Here is a 26,040-nt window from a genome sequence, read left to right on the forward strand (position 1 = left end):
GCAGGTGCTGGAATGGAATGGCATACCCTTGACTGGGAAAACTTACGAAGAAGTCCAGAGCATTATTGTTCAACAGAGTGGGGAAGCAGAAATATGTGTAAGACTGTGAGTTTTTCCCCATCTTTCTGTTTCCATTTTTTTTGGCTTTTCATGGCTTTTTTTTTTTTTTTTTAAATTTACAGTTGTTAAGGTGGAACCTTTGTAAGCATGAAGCATCAATGTAATAATTAACAAGAGCTCACTGTGAGTGTGGGAGGTCTGTTTGTTTGTTCTTTTTTTCTTTTAAAGTCATAAGGAAAGATAAGCTGAGGCAGATGTTAGTAATTATGCTTTTATAAATAATGATGTCTCCATTGTCAGGCCACAATCTCCTCTCATTGATACACATACAATTCACTGAAATTACTGGGGTTAGAAAAAGATGGTAATTTAGCACTAACTTGACGTTTACTGAAATCTGTATCCTTTAGATGAAAGTCATTTAAGCATCATGAGAAATGTATAAAATTACATTCAATCCATTAAAGATTTCACCTTAAAAGAACCTTTTCTTCTCAGCTCTTTAACAGTGCTGCAAACATGTATCAGCTAAGAAGGGGCCATGCTTGGGAGCTGCTTTCTGTCATGAACCACTATTCATTTATCTACTTAATACAATAATGAGGGTATGAGGAAAGAGTTTCTTTTGTCTCAGGCTTCTCATTGCTTTCTTTAGGGATCTGAACATGCTCTCGGACTCTGATAATCCCCAGCACCTGGAGCTGCATGAGCCAGTAAAGGCAGGTAAGTGATAAGTCGTTGCTTTGATACTGCAGGACTGGGTAGCAGCTGAAAATTGGATTTGATATAAGCTAGAGCATTAGCATTGTAAGGCGTTACATCCCAAATCTTGTCATGGGCAGAAAGGGGACCACACCTTATACACAAAGCCAAGTATTTATTGTTGGTTATTATTATTAGCCCAGTTCAGTCCATACTGACACAGTCTACATATCTAGTTAATACAAAGGAAATCTCAGTAACAATACTGCAGCTAGCATTTGTTATCCAGGGAAACCTCCTGCTAGCTACCCTTTCATCTACGCATGCCACAGAAAACTGTGGCATAATGGTCCCCCTTTGGCAGCTTCTCGGGGCCCTGCGGGCACGGCTTTCACTCCGGGGGCATTGCAGCAAGTCGACCGTGTCCTGAGGAATTTGCTGGGAGGCGTGTGATGTTTGTGGTGAGAGTTTTTGACTTCTCTGTGCTGGGAAGTGGATGATGTTGATGATTCCTTCCTCTTCACTTCAGGATCTGCCTGGGGCCTTTTTTTATGTTTTCTAGCATGCCTTGCTCTTTCTTCACCGGTCAGCAGCTCTTCATTACTTATGACTTGACTGGATATCGTACATTTGGCATGTGATATATTCTTGTTCTTTGTTCCTTCTGTTGCCCCTGAAATTGATTTTGTCCAGCTCCCGAGTTTGCATTAGTGTCAGTAGCTGACCAGGGAGTTGCTGGTAGCCCTGGGGCCTCAGCTATCGTCCTGTGCCCAGACCTTGCAGCACTCTGCTGTCACCCCGGGCCTGTGCTCCTGTAAGCTGCATTGTTCATCTGGAGTCAGAAATACTTCAGTCTGCACAGTGCAATTACTGTTGTGCCTTTATTTATCAAAATTATTAAGAATGGACATTATACTGTACAATTATAAAAGGTGAAGCGTAACTCAGACAAATTAAGGGCATAGCCATCTGGTCATTAGACAATTGCGGTTGCAGCCAGACAAGCTAAAACAAAGCTCCTAGCAAACTGGAGCAAGTCCAAATAAAACACAAGTCCTAAGATCTATGTTAGCTTAATACAAGGCTTGTGGCCTGTTATTAGTGATGTTATTAGTGATCCTAGCATTTACTAGGATACAGGGGTGCAATAGGAAGTGATTTGTGTGAAGCTTTGTTATGTGACTTCTAAAATGGCAGTGCTTTTGGGGGGATTCCCTTCTAGTCAATCAATACCATGACTGCAGGCTCTAATCATGGTATTAGTCGTATCTAATCTAACTTTGAACCACAATCTTACTAGTAATGCAGCCCTTCAGCAAGGTCAGCGCAGATTAAGAGAGTGCTTTACTCAGCTTCTCAGGGGTCCATTCTGAGTTCTGTGGTTTTGTGGCTGCTGTTTTATCAGCCAGTGCACACGTTACCTGGATTAAATCCTCTTAGTAGGCAGATCAAAAATGCCAAAGGCATTCATAGGCACTGAAATTGGGTTTGGAAAGGATAGAAGCTAGAATACATAATATTTTTTATTAATGGAGAAAACTCAAAATGAGAAAGAACAGAAACAGAAGTAAATTCCCCCGTTCTTGCAGGAAAAACACCACCTTCTAGCGGTTTCTGAGTTGGAACAACTCTGTAGAGTCCTTTCTGGCTGCCAAGCCAAGTCTTTCTTGCCATCACCTCTGAGGTTTTGCAGACTGTTGGTGCTTTGGAAAGGAGCAATCTCCATTCCCTCTAGAAAGATAAACCAAATACAGCCCAGCAGGCAGGATAAGGCTAACGTATTGCCTCAAACCTCTCATACTTCTGAGAACTTGGGAAGCAAGCTGACCCTAGTATCCTTTTAACTCTACACACTTTAAGGCACATATGAAACTTACTTGACCTCATTTCTCTATTAAATGGAGATTGCCATCTACAAAGGGTAAATTCTCCCCACTCATTGCAGGGGCGGCAGGGAGGGCAATTAGACTCCTACCACAGATGCCTCACCTAGCTGTGTGTAATAAGGAAAGATGAATCAGGGCTTTTGCTCTTCATTTGTTTTCATTTTATTCTGCTTTGATTAATTGGCGGTACTAAAGTTTTGAGCTCCTTTTCTCTTTATTTTTGTACAAATTATCTCAGGAGCAGAATTCAGTTTTATTGAATGTCCAGTTGATTAAAAAAAAAAAAAAAGTTGAGAATAAAGCTTGTTACAACAAAGTTCAGATACTTGGTGAAACTGGACCAGTTCCAAACAGTGAAAGTTAGCACAGGCCAGCCTTTAAAGCTGTAATTTGCTCCGGTATGATTCAGCATGATCAGCAAGGCCTATTTTTCTTCAGCTAGAGAATAACCTTCTCAGAAAGCTTGTGAGACGAGTAAAACTAGTTGTCAGAATGTTGAGTAGAAAGATTGGAATTGGGATGTTGATGTTGTGGGGGAGACATCTATTTTTTATAGGTTGTCTTCTACATCTTCACAGTATACAAGCAGACGATATGAAAATTTGTGAAGATCATTATCCTGTCCCTGTACCATGGCAAGATGGATTTGAATGTGGTAGCAGTTATCAACACAAAGCTCTCTTATTTTAATCCAGTAGATAAAGCAAAGTCCCCAGGAGTAGATCCCAAGCAGCTGGCTGCAGAGCTCCAAAAGGTTTCTCTACAGCAGTCACCTTTGGTTGCTGCCTCAGGAATGGAAAAGGGATCTCACGTTCACTCTGGAACCACTTCTGCCACCTCCAGTGCCATTCCCAGCCCTGGTCAGCCTGGTTCTCCCTCAGTGAGCAAAAAGCGGCATAGCAGCAAGGTAAGAAACTTCTTAGTTATGCGGCAATAACATTTTGATGACAATAAGAAACTGCCTATTTATCTTCTTTAGTGCAGCAAGAAGACACAGCACATATTGATGAATTCATTTCCGTGACAGTGATGAGTATTACTGTTAGGATATAGAATTTGGACACAAGGAAAGGAGATGGTGCGATTTATCCAAGGTCATAAAAGATTGGGCCCTCTCTGAAAATACATTTCTCGAACTTAATATTGTTGTTTTGACGATTGCCCTTTTCATTATTCATTGCTGTCGCTTAAGTGAATCCTACATGAGGTGAGGTACTAGTTCCACAGAAGAAGCTGGTATTACCAACACCGTAATTTCCCTCTCTGTACTAAGCTACTGTTGGAAGTGTTACAAACTATGAATAATCATAGCAATATTAAGCATTTCTCTGAAAGTCAGGGAAAGAATGAAAAATAAATTTACCATCAAAATGTGTTTTGTCACTAGCTAATTCCTGTGAACTTGTTAAGCATAATTTCTCATTTTCTTTGCCACTTCCTGTCCATTTCTCAGCTGAACTTCTTCTGGCACCCACCTGCACACCTGGAAAGGGCAGAGTGGGAATTTAGTAGCGTTTTTTCACAGTTGAAACTGGAAACTAGATCATAAAGTCATTTGTCACATTTTTGCATTTTGTGTCAAAAAACTTAACACCTGAAGTGAAAATCAATCCTGTGAAGACTGCATTTGCTTAAGCAATTTGCAAGATAGCTAAAGCTGATTGCTGTCCTGGATACTCAGCTTCTCCCTGTCTTACTGTTGGAAGCAAAGATGCAACAAGATGCTCTCTAGATATTTATTTCTCTGTATCTTTATTCCTTCCTGGGACTGTCAGGTTCCTGCTGCGTTATTGTTATGTTTGTATTTTTGTGCTGTTGAAGCTATGACTGTGATTTGAACTACAAATGCGTTAGGTACTGTACAAACAAAAACCAGCAAATGGTGCCTGCTCATTTCAGATAGCTCTTCAATATGCTTACATAGCTTTCATGTGAGGGGAAACACAAAAATGTCTTTCATTCAGCGGTTTAGCAAAAACTGTAAATATATTTATCAATCTGTTTCGGATAGTAATTCTGTCTTGCCACAATTCCCATAGACTTTTTATGAACTAATTCAGAACTATGATCCACAGGTTAAATCCATATGTCAAGATTTACTCCACCTAACTTCAGGGATCTGGCAGAATTGCCTAACCATCAGGTTAATAGTTGGTTTCATTACACCTTTCTCTGGATATTGTAAACATCTGCCTATGTGCCATGTGCTTTATGTTTACCAGTGAGAGCAATGCACTTCTGAAGTACAATTCATGAGACTGGATGAAACCTGCCATTGGAGTGCATGCACTGCATGGAAAGGAGAGGGCAGGGCTCTTAGTGCAGACGTCACTATCTACACTAAAACCCTTTTCATTTGGTTAGATGAATCACACTCCTAAATTCACTGCACAGTGTATAGAGATCCATAAATCCTCAATGTGCAGTGTATCCTGGAGAGGTGCTTCTCCCTGTCCACATGAGAAGATTGGGTTCCCAGCTTTGGCACTGTAGCAGGTCACCTAAAGTTAGATGCATCAATTTCATTTCCTGCTTCACAGAAGATTTCGTAATCTTTTATGAAAATTCAGCTGGAGGCTTATAAAGATGAAACAAAAAATTATTAAAACTAATGCCTTTATGTAGGGGATGCAAAGGTCAAAAATAATCAGGTAAATGTTTAAAACATTCTTCGTTTATTTCTGAAAATCACGTTGAGAGGCATTTCATTTATAACAATTGTAGCTCTTGTTGACTTGTATAGTTTCTGTTCACTGACTGCAGGCCAAGTTTATAATGCTGTTGAGCTCTCTCAGAAGAGAAAGCTACTGCTCATCCTTTCTGGAATGGCTCTTTGCCTTGGGCTGACAGCATTTGTAGGCAGGCTGCAGCCTTGCCAAAGTATCACGACAGACTAAATATCCAAACTGCCTAGATCTTGGTTTTGCTACTCTTCTTATGTTTAGTAAGTAAGACTTTTTTTTAAGCTTTTTTAATAGAATATACACTCCAGAAATGTTATAGGAGTCTCTTTGATATTCTACAGTGCTGATTCTCTCGTGTTTAATGTTTTGTCTTATTACTATAGAGAGTGACAGTGCGTAGCATCAGAGCCTGGCATGAGCAAGTTTCACATCATGGTAATGACAACCTTCTCCTGCAGGTGTGAAGGCATTACAAAGCACCGGCTTTTACACAGGGTGCGTGAGTGCCTGCGAGGAGTATCAAAAGAAATTAGAATGAGGTTAGATTAGCCATGACAGGAGAGATTTAACCTTTGGGAGCCTTGAGCTGACTATATCCTGTGCAGACCTGTTTCTTTTGTAATGTAAATGCATGGTCATTCTATGGTGCAGATTACCTCCAGGATATAAATGCCCCATAGAAACATTTAATTGCCTTTGTATCTTGAAGAATGGGTTGTTTTTCTAAGTCCTCAGATCTTTAGCTCCTAAAGAAGTCAGCAGTGAAATGATTTTCCTTCTTTTCAAATTAATCCTCACTGAGGCCCTGATAAAGAAAGATACTTATTTGCAACTCTGCCTTTCAATTCAGATCCAACTTCAAAGTTGTCCCAGCTCTGAGCTGGGGGTTGGACCAGATGATCTTGAGAGGTCTCTTTCAGCCTGAATTATTCATGGTTTTTTTAAATATTTGGGTAGTTTTTCATGGTCAGTTTTAAATCAGCTGACATCAGAGAGAAAACAAAATATTTAATGTGCTGAATCACAGCCTTGTAAATGAATACAGAGATTTAACAATGATATCGAAAAACAAAAATGCATGTTTATTTTTACAGACAAGTAAATGAAAGTAAAGTAACTGCATGGCTAAAGGGAACTCCACTTTAACCACTTTTGGAAGTTTCCACACAAATTTGGCATGCCTGTTCTCTTTTTTCTGAACTCCTCCTACAGTATTCATACTAATACATTCTGTATTACATGATATTTGGGGTGAACAAACTCATTATTTTTGCTATTCAAACTTCTGAAAAATTAGAGCATTTAGACTATCCGGCAGTGATTTTGTAGCCGCAGCACAGCTAACTCCGTGTTATTTTGTAGCATTGTCAGTATTGTCAGTAATAGTACAGACTGAGGTCAGAACTATTAAAGTATACTAAAATCCATTTGTAGAGGTAAAGTATGAGAAATGTAAGTGATTTAAGCCCTACATTGAAAGTTTGCATGATGCTCAGGTAGGTCTCTGTCTTTGGCAAAAGGAGTGAAATTGTCTTTTGGAATATTCTTTCAAGGACCAAACAAGTTTTAGGAGTACTTTGCTATCAATCTAAAATATCATTTAAGATTCAGAACATTTCATAAACTATTGATGATCTATTTTAGCTGTCAGAGGGATTACACTTCTTTAAAAGCTTTGTAAGGTACCAAGAAAAGCTAATATAAAAATTTTCCATGAGAATTATTTTTGAGAGGCACATGCATTTCCAGAAAAATCAACATTTTTTTTTCTGAACAAGCTCATGTTCATAAAGAAACACATCTAGAAGGCAAGGTAAAGTATGTGAAACAAACAAAAATAAGGCAACACAGGACAGTGAGTATAACTATACAACAGGCAGGTTTGGGCTGTTTTTCTCCCTTGTTTTCTGTTGTGCTAGTATTTGGCTGGGATTTTTCTGGTTAGTTCTGGTCTGCAGATCTGAGCGATTGAGGGGATGTTTCTTCATTGCAAACCTGAAAAGGGTGGTGCATCACCTTAACTTCATTCTCTGGTCCAGGAGACATAGGCTCTGCATTGGCCTAATTTAAAACAATTTATATCCAACATCCTGAGAAAATCTCTAAGGGTTTTTTTGGAGGGTAGGGCAGCACAAAAGAGGCAAATTAGTTTTACGCTTCTCAGAAAGGGAAAGAAATCCTAATTACACAGAATAATATGTCAGGCTGCTGGTCACATCTGGAAAAATAGGAAAAGATTACTTCCAGGTCAATCTTCAGAGAACAGTAAGTTTGTCCTTGTTTGCATCCTTTGTTTTCTGCTGCATCAACCAAGGAAGCAGATGTGGAGAGAATGCAAAAATATTCAATTCCTGCACTGAACCAGAGAGAGCTTTCTTGCTTGACTGATGGCTTTCAAATTAGAGATGGGTCCAGGGTGGCTCAAGAGAACGACCATTTAACAGAACAGCATATTTTTGAGAGTCCGGGATTTGAAGCAAATGGTGGTATTATTTTCCAACTACTAACAAACAGAAGGGAAGAAAAAGGGGGAAAAAAAGACACCGAGGATTTTACTGCTTTTGTCAGCAACCTGGAGAAGCTCAGCGATAGAGAACAGAGATGAATATGCAAGATTATACCTGTGAAAGGGAGGACAGAAAATTTAAATTTCACCTCATGAAAGTGTGTGGAGGAATTTGAAGATGAAGTGGTGTAGCTGAATTGATTATCAGAAAACACAGAATAAAGCAAAAAATATTGTATGAGACGGCTTGCAATTGTAAAATCCACTTATACACATCATTCAGTTTTAGTATTCTTTACCATTCTTTCCACTCTTTCTACCCACTTTCACCTAAACTCAATTTAAACTAGTGTAACCTTTGCCTTTCAATAGAAATATGGCTGTGTTGTGCTTGACATGGTATTTGGTTTCTCTTTGCAACATTCATTTTTTTTAGACAGGGTTAATGCTATATGTCTCTTTCTCCCCATGCCTCCCTGTGTGACCAATCTGCTCAGACTGTAAAGACTTTGGTGTTCAATTTGTCTGATTCTGTACCTGCACGAAGGCTGATCAAAATGGCTGGGCTGCACTTTAAGTGCTGTTGAAATACCATAACTATTAGTTTTGAGCATGCAAATTGGAGACAATTAAACGATTTTTAAAAATATGTGGCAATACAGCAGTATAAACAACACCTGTTAAAAAAGTTAACTTTGAAAATCTATTGTTTCCAATATGCATATATGTATATTTGTGAATGTGTGCCTGTATATTTATTTATGTATTTTAATCTGGCAGCCCACTGAAACTACGAAGTCTGCTTCCCATCCAATCACTGGAGAAATTCAGGTACATACATAGTTTTTACTGTGCAAATTGTTATTGCTACTGACTTTCTGATGAATAGGTTTGCAGAAAACAATCTCTATTAACTTGATTTCTTATTCAAGTCCAACCCCTTGGAATGTCGCTCATGTAAGTCAGTGCTAGATTTTCACCTCTGTCTTTAATGTTGGCTTGTGAAATACAAACAGAAGAATGGAAAATGCTACTGTTCCTGAAGGGGCTAAAAACATAGTGAAATTCATTCTATTCTTTAATCTTTGGGCACTTATTGTGGTTTATTTAAGAAATTCCCAGATTCTCTACATTTAAGCAAAGACTGCTGTGGGTTTCTCATAGTGCAGTGGATTCATTTCCATGCAATGCCAAGTTTGTGGTTCTTTAGTTTTTTACTCTAGTTTTTAAAAACAGTGGAACTGGGAGCAGCAGAATAAATGAAGCCTAATTTCCTATAGATTTCTGTCTTTTGTTTCCTTAATTCATCTCTCTCTCCTATACTAGTACTAAGGGTCTTTCCATAGTGTTATAACATCCTTCCCGGGCTTGGGCTCCAGGTAGTCAGAATTTGTGTAATTCCTGCTCAATAAGCTGGCTATTGCTCAAAATAATATCAAGCGTTCAAATTTCATCTGCTTTTTCCTAACTGGAATAGATCAATTATTCTTCTTTTTTTTTTTTTTTTTTTTTAACCAATACTGACAGACTTTGAGAACAAAATTTGTTTCCAGATCCAACATAAATCTCTAGCATCTCATTCTAGTCAGGAGAGAGAGGCAGAAACTTCTAAAATATGTTTATTTCCAGCCAAAGTAAAGGTCTAAAACTCATTTTATTAAAAGAATTTTGGAAAGGTATTGAATCATTTAGAAAGTAAAAATAACAAATGATCTTACTGTGTTTTAATGCATTCTCTAGCTTCAAATCAACTATGACAAACACCTTGGCAACCTTATCATCCACGTCCTTCAGGCAAGAAACCTTGCTCCCAGAGACAACAATGGCTATTCTGACCCCTTTGTTAAAGTTTATCTTCTTCCAGGGAGAGGGTAAGTGTAGGAGAAATTTTAACCTGAACTTTCTTTTAATTTGGGTTTGTTACTTGTCACTAATAAACAGAACTGAGAGTTATTGCTGTAGAAAACCCAGATACAACACCAGGAAAAATGGCAGATTGTTAATAGCCAGATCCTATTCCCAGGAGAATGTGCATACTTTGCTAATGACCTCATGATCATTCCTGTAGATTTAATTTTTTTTTTTTCCTGTTTCCATTTAAAAATTCTAATACATGCAAAAATATGTATTAAAAGAACAACAGACTCTACTGAAATGTACTAAATATATGTAAGACTTTCTGTAATTTAGAAAGCTACATAGTAAGGTTAAAATAGAATTGTTGCTTCAGCTCAAGACATTCTGAATTTGGGACAGTTTTGCAAACATGCAGGATTACAGTATGTGAGATAAATTTAAGGTTGCAGTATAATACCAAAGGTGATAAATACTAGCCAGAAAGCATTCATTCCATGTGATTTTTTATTACTTTTTTTTTTAAGAGCTAAGATGTGATTTTAGACATTCTGGTAATTTTTTATCTACTGCCTATACAAATCACTAATCACTTTTTCACAGACCACTGCTTTTTTAGACTCTGTAATTACAAATAGCTCATTAGTGTTTCCTTTAAAAGATATATTCCTGTATCAGCAATATTATAACTCTTTTTTTGTACCCTAAAGTTACAGAATGTCATACGTATGCATAAGTATACACGGTTATAATAATCCTGCTGACTTCAGTGACACAATAGTATATCTAAAGCTGATGGATCAGACCTTAGATTGCGAAGAAAATTCCTGCAAACTTCTCTGCTTGTGTAATCACACTCATCCTAAAAGACTCTTAGGCTAGGACCATGCAACTAAAAATCTGTATTTCTGTTCTATTCAAGTAACAGGAAAGTGGATGCTCAGGTCACAGTTCAGCATTTGGCATATGGACAAGCACCACTAAAAGCACATAAATGGTACAACTAAAGGCACGCGTATGCTTTTGTAGTTTGCTAATTCCAGCTATACAGCATTCAATATTGTTCAATATTGTTTGGGCACTGGGCCCAAAACTGTTACTGAATATAATGGGAACAGGTCCTAAATCTGTTTTTTAATGCACCTAAGAGCATTGTAAAATACTTGTCAAATCAATCTTAGTGGGAATTTTGCAGATACATTCACTAACGTAGAAATAAGGCTTTGAACTAGAGAGACGTTCACCCCGCAGAGGTCTAACTCGGATCCAAGCATAGGTTTAAACTTGTCGCCAAGTTATGAAGAATTTGGATTTTAGTTTTGTTTGGGTTCATTATTTTAAAACATGGCAATATTACAGTTTTGCATGTAACTTGGGGCTTTAGGGAATAATGAAAATGAAGAGCTTCTCAAAAGTGCCAAACTTGTTTCTGAAAGCAGAAACTTGAATTGCTACTGAATATTTTTTATCTGTAGTTCAGTCCATGCTAGACTTCTTATTCTTCCTAATGCCTCTATTTCCTTTGATTCTGATACTAGAAACTACCCATTATTCACGTTTTCTTTCATCTCTGTTCTCATTTTCTCTCACACTGCTTCCTCTGTGTTCCTAACTCTGTAAATGCTGGGTATGCAGACAAGTCATGGTTGTCCAAAATGCAAGGTAGAGTGTACTAACTTCCAATTTTATTCTTTCATTTTTATATGCATGCATGATATTATAATAAGCCTGTGCATTGAACTATAGATTTGTCTTGAGCTTTGATGACACGCGATTGCAGCATGGTTTTGCTGTTCTTTCTCTAATGAATCCCATTTCCAGGTCAGAAGGAATTGGAAACAAGTAATTAATGTTCCTCAATGCAATAATATTCTAGGGCCAAACTCTGATGACAAACAAAATTTCTTTTGAAGTCTGGAAGAATTTAGTTCAGAGATATCTAAAAATTCATTCTCACTCACTGAAAGTTGCAAAATAATTAACTGTGAACTTGTATCAAGATTTTGAATGGTGTTACTGCCAAGAGAAACAGTCACTGTTTGGAAATGGAATGGAATGTTTTTCTCTCTACACCTTGCACAGCATATAGACATTAAAGTCAGGCATAATTCTAGATAATTGCCCAGCTGGCTTTAAAGCTGCTTGACCACATAAATGGCTATTTGTGGCAAACAAAGTTGAATTTTTAGTTACTGAAATGACTAGTGCTTTGTTTGTCCTGGAGTTGGAAACATACGGCAAAGCTCCATTGTCAAGATATGCTAATATCAGCCCAAGCTAAATATATAATAATAGTAATTCAGCCCTAATTCTAAATTTGTTTAAAATTACAACCTGACCAAACAAGACAACAGATGAATTTTAATAAACAGTTCTTCTCTATTATCAGCCTGTTTCTTTGTTAATAAAATTATTTAATGAATGTGTTTAAATGCCACATTTTATATGCAGTTATTCTATTATACTTTTTTCATTGTACTTTCACTTGTATTATGAATTATTAAACTATAATTAGGGAAGCATAGAGAAACGATAAAGAAAAGAGTAATGCAGTTTGCATCTTTTCACACAGCATACTCTGTGAATTTCAAGTGCAAATTATTTCATGCTAGGTATAGACTAGTTTAATGAATGGATTTTATTAAAGCATCTCCATCTGTTAATCACAACTGCTTGGGGGAAGTTGCATCCGTGGTATGAACTTAATGTATTTGCCAGATTCTTCCTGTCAGAGGTCTAGAAACCTTCAGCTGTCATCCAGCTTAGCCTGGGTCTGCATCTCCTTAGAAGTGGTCTAGGTCTCCTGCTTCCCTCTGCAACAGATCCAGACCATAGGTTACATGTATTTGGACTAATGCCATCCTTGCCAGTTTAAATCCAGATGCTATATGGACTTCAATGGAAATACTCCAGAGTTACCATGTTAACAACACAGTTACCTTTTGTCACTGCCGGGTCTGAAACTCAACACTGCATGTGTCACCTTCTCACATATTTCTGAAAAGAATCAGAAACTTTGAAAAGGTGATGAAGTTGTAATATTGCAAAAGGAAATCCAGGAAAGGAAAGGGGATGTTTTGGTGTCATTTTCTTGGTTGAATGCACAAAGGGTCCTCTCCTACTTTCTTCAAAAAGTTCCTCAAAACCAGTAGATCATATGACATGTAGACGGGCCCAAGCTGCATAATACTCTCCTGGCTTAGTTAAGGTAAGAAGTAAGTGGGTTATTCTGGGTGTAGGAGGAGTTTGGATAAGTTAATATTTCATTCGTAGTTGATCAGAATAGACAATGTGAGGAGTACTGTGAGCCCAGAGAGAGAGAGATGCTGCCAGCCCAGCTGTGTCCTATGTCTCCTTATGGGTCAGTCAAATCTCATTAATACTTTGAGTGATGGGGATGCTTTTCTCAGATCACAGAGTGGGAAAAGAGGTGTTTAAAAAATGTAAGTGCATTAGTGAATAGGATTTGCCATCAAAATCTAGTTTCCAAAAGGATTTGGATTTTGTATTTCAGCTTTCCTTCCAAGATAAGCAAAGAAATAAGTTTGTGTGAGTTTCTTTTTCATATGCTCTTGGTCCCCCTAGATTTTAATTAATCCTTTTCTTACTGACATACAAGAAAAAAGCAACCTCCTCTTTTTTTTCAAAAATGTACCATTTTATGATGTGGCTGACAGAATTGATTGAACTGTGGAGAGCTGCTGCTTTCTTCTCATAAGCAGAGGTGGACAGATACTTTGTTTCACAGGTCCCAATGCCCTTCACATTTTTTGATAAACTGGAAGACAGTGGATAGCATGTTTTGCAAGAAAATAAATGGAACGGCATAGAATGACTAGAGTAAAACATAAGAGCAAAAATAACTGCAAGTCCCTTTCATTAAAAGGTATCAGTCTAGTAGGCAGCTTGGATATAGCCACCCCCTTTTGGGGAATAAAGCCATTACACATTTCAGAATAATTAGAGGGGAGCACTGCACAGTAGAATTGAGTTTGTAGGGTGAAACTGCTGGTGCTGAAGATCCAACATTGACATATATGTGTCAGTAAAACACGTAACCTTAATTCAGACCTGCTCCAATTTGGTACCATGAATGTACACCATTAGTGACAAGCTGATTAAATGAGCCCCTGGAGTGCATCTTCTGAGTTAATCTCGTATGAAAGGCACCTAGTTCATTAGCTCTGAGACCATGCCACAGTGTGAACCAAAACACAGTTCAATCAAAAGTCAGAAGTGAGAATCAGGAGAACAGCACACTAACAAAAATTAATGTAGGGGGACCATAAGAGAGTTTAATAGGACAGATACAGGTCATTCTGTGGCATTTGGCCTTAGTACTAGAGAACAGTCCTGGGCACTTTTAATTTAGTAATAGATATAGCACATAAGTCCTTTAATGTATGGGAGGTTTGAAGAGAAGACAAAGGGCAGTTGACTTGCAGACTGGCAAAAAGAGGTTCTTTACCTTATATCTTTGCTGGGTTTTCAAAATATTAAAAGCTTCTCATGTTCTCCTACCCATCTCTTTTGAGATGTCCATTAAAATTTATATTAAATTAAAATTGGAATGGAAGCAAAGCTCACAGAGCTAGATGAATCCATATTCTGTTAAAGGTTATACTCAGGAAATGCAAAGTACAATAGAAAGCACTACCAATTCTTTTTAAAAGCAGATTATGCAGCCAAACTTTTTATTCTTGGCTATTGATAAAAACAATCATGAGCTTAATGCACTTTTATGTTTGTTTCCAGTACAGTTAGAGGTATAGGCAGAGAACAGGATCAATAAGAAATTAGTGTTTCTATCATTAACAGGATATTAGTTACTCCATGGCATTCATTAAATGTTCTTGTGAGATGGGACTCCTGTAATTAGAGACTGTAACCTATAAATATAATGGATTCCTAAAAAAAAGATGGTCTTGGAAAAGAAATCAATGCATTATCACTTCAATTTATAATCAGAGCCCAACACCTACAATGAGAGAACAAAGCATACGTGCATGTGCTGACTGATGCTTTATGTTGAAATGGTTGTAGGCAGAGCTAGCCTGCTGAAGAGTCAGAAGAAGATGTTTTAAAAGACCATGTCAGGAAAGCATGCTAATGAAAAAACCCCAAAGGCTGTCATTGTCCCCTTGTAACCCTAAGTTGTTGCAGAAATGAGGGATGCAGTTCTTTTCTTTTTCTGGGTTTTGGTTTGTGGGTGTTTTTTTGCATTAGAACTGAAAGAAACAAAAGATCGCTAATGTAATGTTTCTTTCCTTTGTTCAAATTCAGTGCTGAGTACAAGCGGAGAACTAAGTATGTACAGAAAAGCTTGAATCCTGAGTGGAATCAGACCGTCATTTATAAAAATATCTCCATGGAGCAGGTGCGTGACCGGTAGTACTGTTCAGTGCAATTTGCTGCTTTATCATTTGTATGGCCTGCAGCGCTTACTGTGAAGGGAGCAGTGCGACTGGCAATTCTGTGAACCCCTGTAAAATCTTGCCAAATTTAGGGGAAATTTGGAACTATTTCTTTGCCTCTGATAGAGCTCACTATATCTTTTCTTGTCCCTTCTACTCATAAAAATGGTAATTTGTGGCGATTACACTCATAATCATGTCATAAATACAGATGTGGCAATTTAAATATGATAGTGGAACACAGGGAGGGAATAAATTAAGTCATAAGTTTCTGAAGTAGATGCAGAAATCAGTCACTCTTCGTTCCAAAAGCCATGAAAGCTCACACAAAACAGGTCCTATCATTTTCTTATTCAAAAATATTTATAAAATGTAGAGATACATTTTTAGATTTAGATCAAGCCAGCAATGGGCTTGAAATATGAATAATCTGAAAAAAATGTAGGGGATATTTGATTTCCTTGTTATAGAAAGATTTAACTCACATCTGGGAAAGAGGTCTGTGGAATTCTCTGTTTCTTGGTGGCTTCCTAACTCTAACTGACCTATAGGGTTAACTGAGGCAGTATGTAGCAATTGAGTCCTCTTTGTCTCCCCTTTTCAAGGGACTTTTTACCATTTGAAAAAGGCATATTAAGCAAAATTATGGTCAGTCCATTTGTTTAAATTATGAAGCATATTTTATAGAATAATGGATCTGTACACAGTCCCAAATCTTTTTGCCTTTCTAGTGTTTTGTTCTTGATACATTTAACTTCATTCTTCAAGGCCACCTAGTCTTTCAGTACTTCTTAAAAAAGCCCAGACTTTTAGTGAATAGATTTCCCAATGCTTTTAATATACTTCTCCAACATGACAACAAGACCTCAATATTATCTTCCTAACTTAAAATTTCATTATTCATTCTTCTTGTTCATTGAGAAGAACATAGATTAAGATACTAATTTTTGCATGGAGCAAAACCCTTCCCACAGAAGGACTTACATGATTGTTCATGCAATCTACATATCTGAACTTAACAGGCAGTAGCTCAGATTTACTTCAGAGGTACCCTGTTGTATGTAGTGGTTATGGTTTTCTGGGTTTTACACGCTGTTTCATGTAGGCTTGCATAAATGTTAGCTCATTGACAGTGCAAGTGTCAGAAAAAAAGCAACTGTGATGTTTGTCTAGCTGCAGTATAAACCCTGGGTCTTCTGGGTTTTGTGAAAAGGTTTGTTAAGTCTTAGCAATATTTTCAAACTGAGCTTTCCATTTAAGAAAGGCTTTTCAGTTTACTTAATTTGCTTTCAGGTTCTGTTGAGACGTTTCACAGAGCTGTAATTAAGAGTGCTTGAACATTCAATGGCTGTTTGTGATTTTAAATTGGATAATGATCTTAGTATAGAATTTCTTGGACAGAGGTTTTTATGTCAGAAAATCTAATATCTTTGATGTCAGTTTTTTGAGCATTATTTGATGAAGTTTGCCTATAGGTCCCATACTGAATTCATTGAAGCTTTGCTTTCTATTTTCAAATCTCCTTTTCCCTTCCTCTGAGACTGTTGTGCCGTGCTTATGATTATAAGTGTGTAAGCTTCGTCTGAGCACCACATACGTTGTATATTTTGTCCTTTTGTCACATAGAACTGTGTGCAGGGAATAGTGTTTCCTTCCACACCTTTCCATGGCTTGTATCTAGTAATAAGATACTGGTGTGAGTGATTCTTCTCCTATAGAATTCAGTGCCCTGACTTAGACAATATACAGTAAAGCACATTTCTAAATCACCAAATAATTCCATGCTGATGATAACTACCCGTTACAGTTTGAAGAACTATCACCATGCAATAGTGTATTGTTTGCACTCATAACCCTCACGAATGGATATTTCAAAATAGTTAGGAATATGAGGAGAAGTACAAGACAATAATCATGATAGGCTGGGATCACCAAACAAGCAAAACTGCATCACACACTAAGTTATACAGAGTTAGCAGTCATACCCTAAATTCATGAATCTTTATAAATATCATTTCTTCAAAGAAGCATTTCCTTTCCCTCCATCAAAGCATGGGTTGCTTGCTGACAGCAGATAAGTATTATTAAATATTTCCTAATATAGTCCTTTTAACGTCACTGTCTAGACTTTAGCTGGTTGTACAATTTTTCATTTTCCTTTTCTCTTTCATAACCTAGCTGAAATTAAAGTGAAAATAATTATGGGAAATAGATCACTCTTTGAAATGAAACAGACTTTTTCAAGGTCGGAATGATTAGTTTTATCACATAGCAAATTCTACTTTGACAGTCGGAGAAAAAATAAATTAAACTGTGAATATTTAGTAATTTAAGTTTTTTGTTAAGTAATAAAGTGGAGATAATTACACTTTGAGAGGAAGGCCAAATACACACATTACAAATATTGTATAATAATTGCTAACTCAAGTCAAATACCTACTCAGAGCATGAAAGAAAACATTGGAATGATTTAAGGAGAAGATGGTAAAAGATGTAAGTTCTGTAGTTGGTCAGACTATTGGTATAATGCTTTGTTTGCCTCAATTTCTTACTTGTCAGAAAGCAGATAAAATTATTTCCTTAAATGATGGATATAATTCATTAAAACAAATAGCTCTTGCTATAGGTCATGTCCTTAAATTAAAGGTAATGTATTTAGAAAGAGTAATATTTTCAAAATCCTTGAGTGATGTAGGAGCCTATGTCTTATTTCCAGAAGTAAGAAAAGCTTTCTTATGAATCAGCAAGATACTGGTACCTAAGTCTTACTTAATATCTTGGACAAGAGAAAGTAAGTTTCTAAGTGAGCTAGCAAAAGTCTTTTTGTCCTCCCATGTACTGAAGTATATGCAGCAATATAGAGAAGAGCACAATAAAAAGTTCAATATTAATGTAAACACATATAAGTATAATGCATGATCTAATACACCACCTTCATTTCTACTCATCAAATATCTACTCCATCAAATATCAAAAGACTGCAATCTTTTATATTGTTTCTGAAGTAATTATAGTATTCACTTTCAGCACAGGAGAAAAACAAACTGCATTAAAAGTATTTCTCTCCTCTAGTCATGAGTTATATGAGATTTTCAAGGAATATCTATTAAATATTTCAAGTAACGCATAGTTAGTTACACAGACCCTAATTATCCATAACAACACCCAGTGCTCTCCAGACATTTAAAACAAGAAACAGACAATTCTGTATGTGTGGTATTGATTATGTCTTCCATAAGATAAAATATTATTCACATTGGCTGTTTCTGCATATTCCTTCATTTTCTTTAAATGATGGTTGTCCACAGCAGCCTAAAGCTAACTGGAGTTCATATGCAGTAATATGCTTTTAGGTGGTGGGTTTTTTTGGGGGTGGTTGGGTTTGGGTTTTTGTTGTTGTTGTTGTTGTTTGTTTGGGGTTTTTTGTTTGTTTTGGGTTTTTTTTTCCTAATTTTTCCACAAGGCAAAGCCTGAAATTAGTTGTGGCTTAGTAACACTTTTTTCATGATATGCTTGCAACTCAGATAATGTTCACAACATGTGTAAACTGCTTTACTTCTTTTAGGGACACTTTCTCATTTTCCTATTGATACCATTTCAGTATTGCTGTCAGTTAAATTGCTGATGGGGATCTGAACTTCTGGCTTCATGACCTAAAACTGGATGTTAGGCAGAATCCTACTTTGCTGTGATGGTATAATGGCTGCCTTTAAAATCACTAGCCATTGAGTGTTCTTTGCCTTCAATAGTGGTACATAAATACATCTTCAGAAAAGCAAATTCTTCCTTTTTGAAACTCATTTCATGCACTCTGCCTAATAAAGCTCTTTTGATGGTTTTTCATTGTCATAATATTTTATAAAAGCTTTATTAAACTAAGAGACTTAAAATAGATATCTCAAAGAAATGTAGAGTACTGCAAGTTTTCAGCACAGTTTTGTCATCATACTAATGGAAAGAACCTAGCAAAATAGGGTTGCAATTACTTGCAAATCTTCTCTATTTTTCCCTTTCCACCAAAAATCCTTCAAATCTTTGGGTTTTTTTTTCCTTTCCTGGATCTATACATTCTTCTCTCTGTCCTTGCACAGTCATCACTTGAAACAAGAAGACAACATGTCCTCCCAAAATAGCAACAATTGATACAATACATTTCTGAAAAGTATTTATGCTATTCCTCTTTTTTAAAGGGTAAAAACACATATACTTAATATAACATCTAGCAGGAAATTATATCATCCAGGAAGCTAAAAGTAGCATAAGCCAGTGGCTGCTCAACTCATTTTTTCAGGTTATTTTTCACGTTGCATTTTCGATACTGTCTTGGAACAGCAAAGAAAAGGAATTTTATTCAGTCAAGGAAATCAGCTTTACAAATATTCTGTAAGGGATGTTCAAAAAATAATCTTTTCATTCAACTTTTTCCTTCATTTTTGCAGGATATTTTAAAAAAGAATGTTTAAGAAGAATGTTGCCTAATTGTGTAGAAATAAAACACAGAAAGATTAAAGAATTGCTCTCAAATGTATATATTTTTTTAATCTTAGATTTCAAGTCATGTTGTTGCCTGCTTAAAGAGTACATTGTTGATGCTAAAAATAGTACAATTCCCCTTTGTGTGGGTTTTCCAGGATATGCTGATTTAGACTTGATTTTCAAAGACTGGCTTTGCATAGTTGCTCATTTTTTGGAAGTTAGCTGGGAGCAGAAGGTATTCTGGATACATAATAATGAGATGAAATTATCATTTAAAGGCAATTCAAAGTTATTAAGAACTGTCTGAATCTGTGTTGCATTAAACCAAGGGGCAGTGGAGGTAAATAGCAAACAGTGCTTTTTTTAAATGTATATGTAATATGTACAGTAAATGGTATGTCTTATGATTTTGAACAATGACTTGATCCTTTGTTGTCGCTCTGCCCCAAGCAGCCAATTAATAGTCAGAGCAGTGAGTGACACATTGCTTCTGTTAGGATGGTGACCTCAATTATCACATAAGATTTCTGCTTCTGACCTCTTTTATTTAACTATGTGAACAGAGTCCTGTTTTCCTTAGTAACGCTCAGAAGTGTCCAACAAATTTTTCACTTACAACTTTTCAGCCTGACTTCACTGAATTTTGTCCTTCTCTCTTTCAAGCCACATGAATTTATTACTGCCTCTCTAGCCACCTGCTAGCCTTTTGCCCCAGCATACAACATCAGTAATCAATCCTCTCCCTGCCTGTCCCCATAGACCCCTGGAATGACAGTCAGGTCAATCTTTCCAATAAGGTCAATTGCTTTGGTCAACAGCTTTGCTGTCTTGTGCTATCTTGTCGTATAAAAAGACTTACTTGTTTATTACCATAGCCTGTAGGAAGAGTGCTTGATAGCTATGATGCTTAACGAGATCTGCAGATAATGGGTTTTGATGGCTGTCATTAATACCTAACAGTACAACTTGTCCTGCATGTCTGGATCACTTGCAGAGTCCCACTGACTACACTGAATTGCTGGGGTATTAAAGGCTGGTCTTCACAGATGAGAATGTGTAAATAGGGTGTTTCAAATAATAGATTTGAAATTCACTCTCAAATGCACGTTAGGCAAATGTCTGAGTTCAGACAACTCAGATCTGATGATGAGAGAAGCAGAAATACAAGAATGAGGCTTTAAAAATCAGTAGACTTTTGTAGTGGACACACATTCTGTCAAAAACAACGTGTGGAAATTCCTAAAACAGGGCAAAGCATAAGCCCATCTGTCTTGATAACAAATAATAGCCCCAAATCATTTTTCTGAGATCAAGGTTGATGGGAGGACAAAAGCTGCCTAGCTGTCACTATGAAAAAGGGTGCAAGGAGGAGATACTGAATAGAAACCACCATAAAGACTTGATCAGAAGTTTATGATGGCAATGGGGTTAATTATCCTTTCACTTAAATTGCAGCTGAAAAAGAAAACACTGGAAGTGACTGTCTGGGACTATGATAGATTTTCCTCGAATGACTTCCTTGGTGAAGTGAGTATATCTTATTTCCTCCTCTCTAACCCTGTTTAGTTAGAAAGCTGATTAACTGCATGCTGGTATTTGGAGACTGTTCGCTTCCAAGGTATGGTATATGTGTTAAGTAAAACCTTTGTACATCACAGTTTTACTGCTGACTTCTTAACAAATGGTCATGATTTCTTTCATTTACACATGAAAGATGCCTTCCCTTTATCTTGATAAACTATGGGAAAGTTCATTTAAGACTCAACACAATGTTACTTCACTGAAAATTAAGATTTTTTTTGAGCCTGGGATAGTAACAGCCTTCACAGTGACTGAATGGGGAATTCTTGTTATGACTGATAAGCTGTCTGCCTTGATTTTAACATAACATGGGCAGCCTGAGGAGGTATCAGTCTTTGTAAATGATTAAAGGATTAAATTCTGCCATCAAGCCATAATTTAACACATGCACAAGTAGCTGCAAGTGTGAGTAATTTGGTCTTGCTGATCAAGGTCTCATTTTTAACAGTACAAAATAGTAATATCATTACCAAAGTATGACTGAAGGCAAAGTCTTGTAATTAATAATAAATGAGATGAGTGATCATGGGAAGAAGTATGCTTTCTCTTTTAAAAGCAAATAAACAAACATATGCACGCATAATACAGAATTACCAGCAGTAACTATGATGTCAAAAAAGTAATTAAAAATGTTATTACAAAAGAGAATTATAATTAAAAGAGAAGCCCAGGAAAATCAATCGCTCATGTACAGAGTAGCTCAGAGTATCTCTGCTCATTCTGCATTTGAGTTTCACAAAAAAGGCACTCAGTTCAGCTCCAGTTCCCCTTTGTGTAACTACAAAACTGAGCAATCAGTGTCACTATTTGAACAATTACTAAAATAAATGTATAGGAAGCAGCTACATGATTACTTATTTCCTGCATACTGCATCAGTATTCTTGTTGAGGTCAGCATGTTTTTCCAAATGCAGGGCTTTACTGAATATTTACATGATTGTTATTTATGACATTGAGAAAATGGATGCTCCAGCAGTTGCTTCTACAGGAAGATTTAAATGTTTGCCTTCAAATATTTTCAACCTCTAGAACTATTTTATTTATTAAATTATTCAGACTTAAATATGAAAACAGTTCTTCATGGGAAAAAGGAACGGAAAAGACTATCCAGCCTATTTCAGGACCAGGATGTCCAGAGGAGTACTGCACCATAACATCAAATATGGGATATCCAAATTGTGCCCTAAGGACTTGCTTGAATAGGGCCAGCACTACTTGCGTGCCCCAGCTGGCAAGTGGCACATTATGGTTCTCATCCATGGAATGTGAACCTCTTCTCCTACAAAGCAGAGCCCCTAGCCTATACAGCCTATTGGGAAGAATCCTCAGCCATGCTGTCCTCCAAGTCATTCCTAAAGCCATGACCAAAAACCACACCAGGGAGCATGCTAAATAGTTAATCTGTTCAGGTTAAGTAGAGAGCTAATCAGACAGACCAAGCCAGGTCATATACAACCTATGAAGCTGAAAGAAAAACGGCTTTTAACCTTCTAGAAAAAATCAGTTGTGAAGAGACTTCCCCTTCCCTAAACTTGAAGAGGTTTTCTTTTATTCGGGGTCTTGTAACAAACAGACTAAAACATCATTCCCTGAGGTAATTGCACACTTTATTTGTCTAGCACTTCTAAAACTTCCCTGCCTGACACTAGTTTTAACTCTCTCACCTTAGAGCCAAATGCAAGGCTATTTTTTTCCTTTCCTTCATTCAAGACACTGTGATGACTCTTTAGTGCTTTACATCTCTTGGCCCTCTCAGCTGCAAGACCATTGAGGGAGGAAGGGTCCTTATTGGTCCCAATGCTCTTTTTTTTTTACTTTTTTTTTTAAAAGAAATTTCACAAAACTCCTGCTAGCAATGCAGGTGGCCCAGAGCAGATTTTAGCTACAATGGGGTTTTTTTTTTAGCCAAGTTGCTCATTTCGTTTCCACATTGCCATTGCATCTCCCTTTTTTTTCCCAGTGAATTTTTGAGGCCTAAATGGCCTATTGAATTCTATTATTTTAGTGAAGTGCAAGGGTATCCTTATTCTTTTCTTTTTGTTACAAATTCTGTATATGTGGATTTTTGAAAAGGATCAACAAGCACCCGTCTCATATTATTGCACACCTTATGAAAAACAAATATCAAATTATTTGCGCCTTTACTAACAGTGACAAAAAGGAGAAAATAACACTGCCCAGAACTTCTATTAGGATATGTCTATACAAAGGCAGAATGACTAGATGTCTTTTTAGTCTAGTCTTCAAGCTAGTGCTCACAAGCTACCCTTTAAACTATCTAGCCATCTTGGTATGGAGCTATGTCTAAGCTCATAGTCCTTACTGAGGTCCTGTTGAGAAGACATATTAGTTCAGACAATTCAATACACTAACGAATGTGGGTTTGGGATCACAGCTGGCTTATATCAGGCGAGGTCAGAGCACGGGCAGAGAGTCCTGAATCTGTCAGCACACAGCCTTACACCCTTAACTTCTTACATTTGACTGCAACTTCTGGTAACACAGCTGTAGACTCTTCTGCTGTACACAATCATTAATAGATTAGATACAGGCCATGTATTGTACTTTGATTTATTTATAGGTATTGATCGAGTTATCCAGCGTCTCTCAGCTTGACAACACTCCTCGGTGGTACCCTCTGAAAGAACAGAGTGACAACATTGATCACGGGAAATCTCATTCTGGACAGAGTAGCCAGCAATCTCCAAAACCATCTGTCATCAAGAGCAGAAGTCACGGAATTTTCCCGGACCCCTCCAAGGGTAGGAATGACTTGGTGCACCTGATATGAAATGTTTTGCCAAATGATGGGAAAACATTTGCTATGTGGAAGTTCTAATAGAAAAATATGAATAGGGCCAGCACCACTTGCGTGCCCCAGTTGGCAAGTGTTACATTATGGTTCACATCCATGGAATGTGAACCTCTCCTCCTACAAAGCAGAGCCCCTAGCCTATACAGCCTATTGGGAAGAATCCTCAGCCATGCTGTCCTCCAAGTCATTCCTAAAGCCATGACCAAAAACCACACCAGGGAGCATGCTAAATAGTTAATCTGTTCAGGTTAAGTTACTGCTATGTTACTGAGTTACTAGGTTACTCAAAGTTACTGCTGTGAAGTTTGTATACACTTTTCTTAAAAATGTATTTATCTCAGTGATTAATTCATTGGAGCCAAGGCTTAATTTGGCTCAATCTGTGCCAGCCAGTTTACTGAGTAACTGTGTCCTTAAAACAGCAGCTTACAAGCTCTATGTGCTTTGCACATCTACTATAGATTCTGTGCCCTTTTCATTTTTCTGGTAGTCTTGGCCAAATTCAATACATATTTAGCTTTCTATTTTTCATGTTCCTTAAATATTCTATGGCATTTTATCTTCTGGAAACATCACATTAATATTTTATAGAATAACAATTATGCTATAATAATGCATATGCATTTCCAGTCAATATAACGGGCTGTAGCATATCTCAATTGTATTGGAAATCAGTGGAGCTGATATAGTAGAATTATACTAGTGTTTACAAAAGCAGAATTGATCTCAGTGTCTCCAGCTCCAAGAAATTTATCTCTACTTTTTTTTTTTTTTAATACTAAGTAGTTGGTGGCCAGTTGCTCACTTAAAACACAGTGTATGTCATATCAAAGCAAAAACCATCCCAAATAGCATCCAGATGAGAGCCTCAGAGTGATAAGACTCTGCTCCATCTCCTTTCTATTTCTCTGTATAATGTTTTGCTAGGGATTGGTGTCTTTATAAGATCTATATCTAAATTAGAGGTTAGTATAGAAGCTATTGTAAGTTAGGCTATGGTTTTGACTGGGGCATTCATTAGAATAAAACTTAACATTAGCTAAGTATTCGGTACCAGTGTGAGTGATGCTAGTTAGTCTCTACATACTAGGGAAGTAGAAAGCAGAAAATAAATTAGTCTTTAGGCTACCCTGTTATTCCACCAGTGTAAATCAGCACAAGAGGCATAATTCACAGGTGATAGAAACCCAAGAGTAAATTAATTGTTCCTTGGGCCAGGGAACAGTGGGGAAGTAGAAAATGAGGCTTCGTATGAGTTTCCTAATCACGATATATCCCAAGACTTTGAATGGCATTGCACAGCTTAATCTTTATTCCTTGTTCTGGAATGCAGCTAAAAAGGCCAGTCAAGAGAAAGAAATTTTTTTTTTTTTTTTTTTTTTTTTTAATAAATACGACAGTTGTGCTGCTTCATTTTCTTGGTAGACATGCAGGTGCCCACCATTGAGAAATCCCACAGCAGTCCAGGGAGCTCCAAATCTTCCTCTGAAGGACATCTACGCTCTCATGGTCCATCTCGCAGCCAAAGCAAAACCAGCGTCACTCAAACTCACCTTGAAGACGCTGGGGCAGCCATCGCCGCTGCTGAAGCAGCTGTCCAACAGCTTCGCCTTCAACCAAGTAAAAGACGCAAATAAATTCCTCAGCATGGCAGCTTAATGTTCATCTGTTGCCTTTTTCCCTGCTGTCCTTCCCTTTTTGGCTATTTTTTTTCTGTTCTTGGCACACTGTGCTCACTCTGTCCAATGTCTTTCTTTGTGTGCCTGTGTGTGAATACATATAATTACAATATACTCTTGTATTTAGAAGTCTTTTATTTATTTATTTATTTAAATTTATATAGACTGCAGTGAAACTGGCTGTTTCTCCATCAGTCCCTTCACTCATGGTCCATGATGTTAACCATGGTTGTGCATGACTCACAGAGAATTCCATTGTGTGGTGGTGTTTTGATGTCACTATATAACTACCAATGAAATAATCAAAACCTGCAGAGATGCGGCTGCCAACTCTTAAAGTTGCACACAACAAGTACTGAGAGCACATTAACAACAAGATATAT

At 37.2% G+C, this 26,040-nt stretch overlaps 1 protein-coding gene across 1 annotated transcript; it reads left to right on the forward strand.

The window, feature by feature from the left end:
* On the forward strand, positions 1-25,782 carry LOC104077511 (protein piccolo-like). The gene is made up of 10 exons (XM_009578784.1): positions 1-105; positions 716-783; positions 3,344-3,555; positions 8,619-8,669; positions 9,579-9,709; positions 11,328-11,354; positions 14,976-15,069; positions 21,038-21,109; positions 23,745-23,925; positions 25,404-25,782. The coding sequence occupies exons 2-10, from the start codon at positions 726-728 to the stop codon at positions 25,613-25,615; spliced, it is 1,038 nt and encodes a 345-aa protein (XP_009577079.1). The 5' UTR covers positions 1-105; positions 716-725; the 3' UTR covers positions 25,616-25,782.
* Positions 25,783-26,040: the final 258 nt, after the last annotated feature.

The sequence above is a fragment of the Fulmarus glacialis genome, unplaced genomic scaffold, assembly GCF_000690835.1.
Source record: "Fulmarus glacialis isolate BGI_N327 unplaced genomic scaffold, ASM69083v1 scaffold11735, whole genome shotgun sequence".
Lineage (NCBI taxonomy): Eukaryota > Metazoa > Chordata > Aves > Procellariiformes > Procellariidae > Fulmarus > Fulmarus glacialis.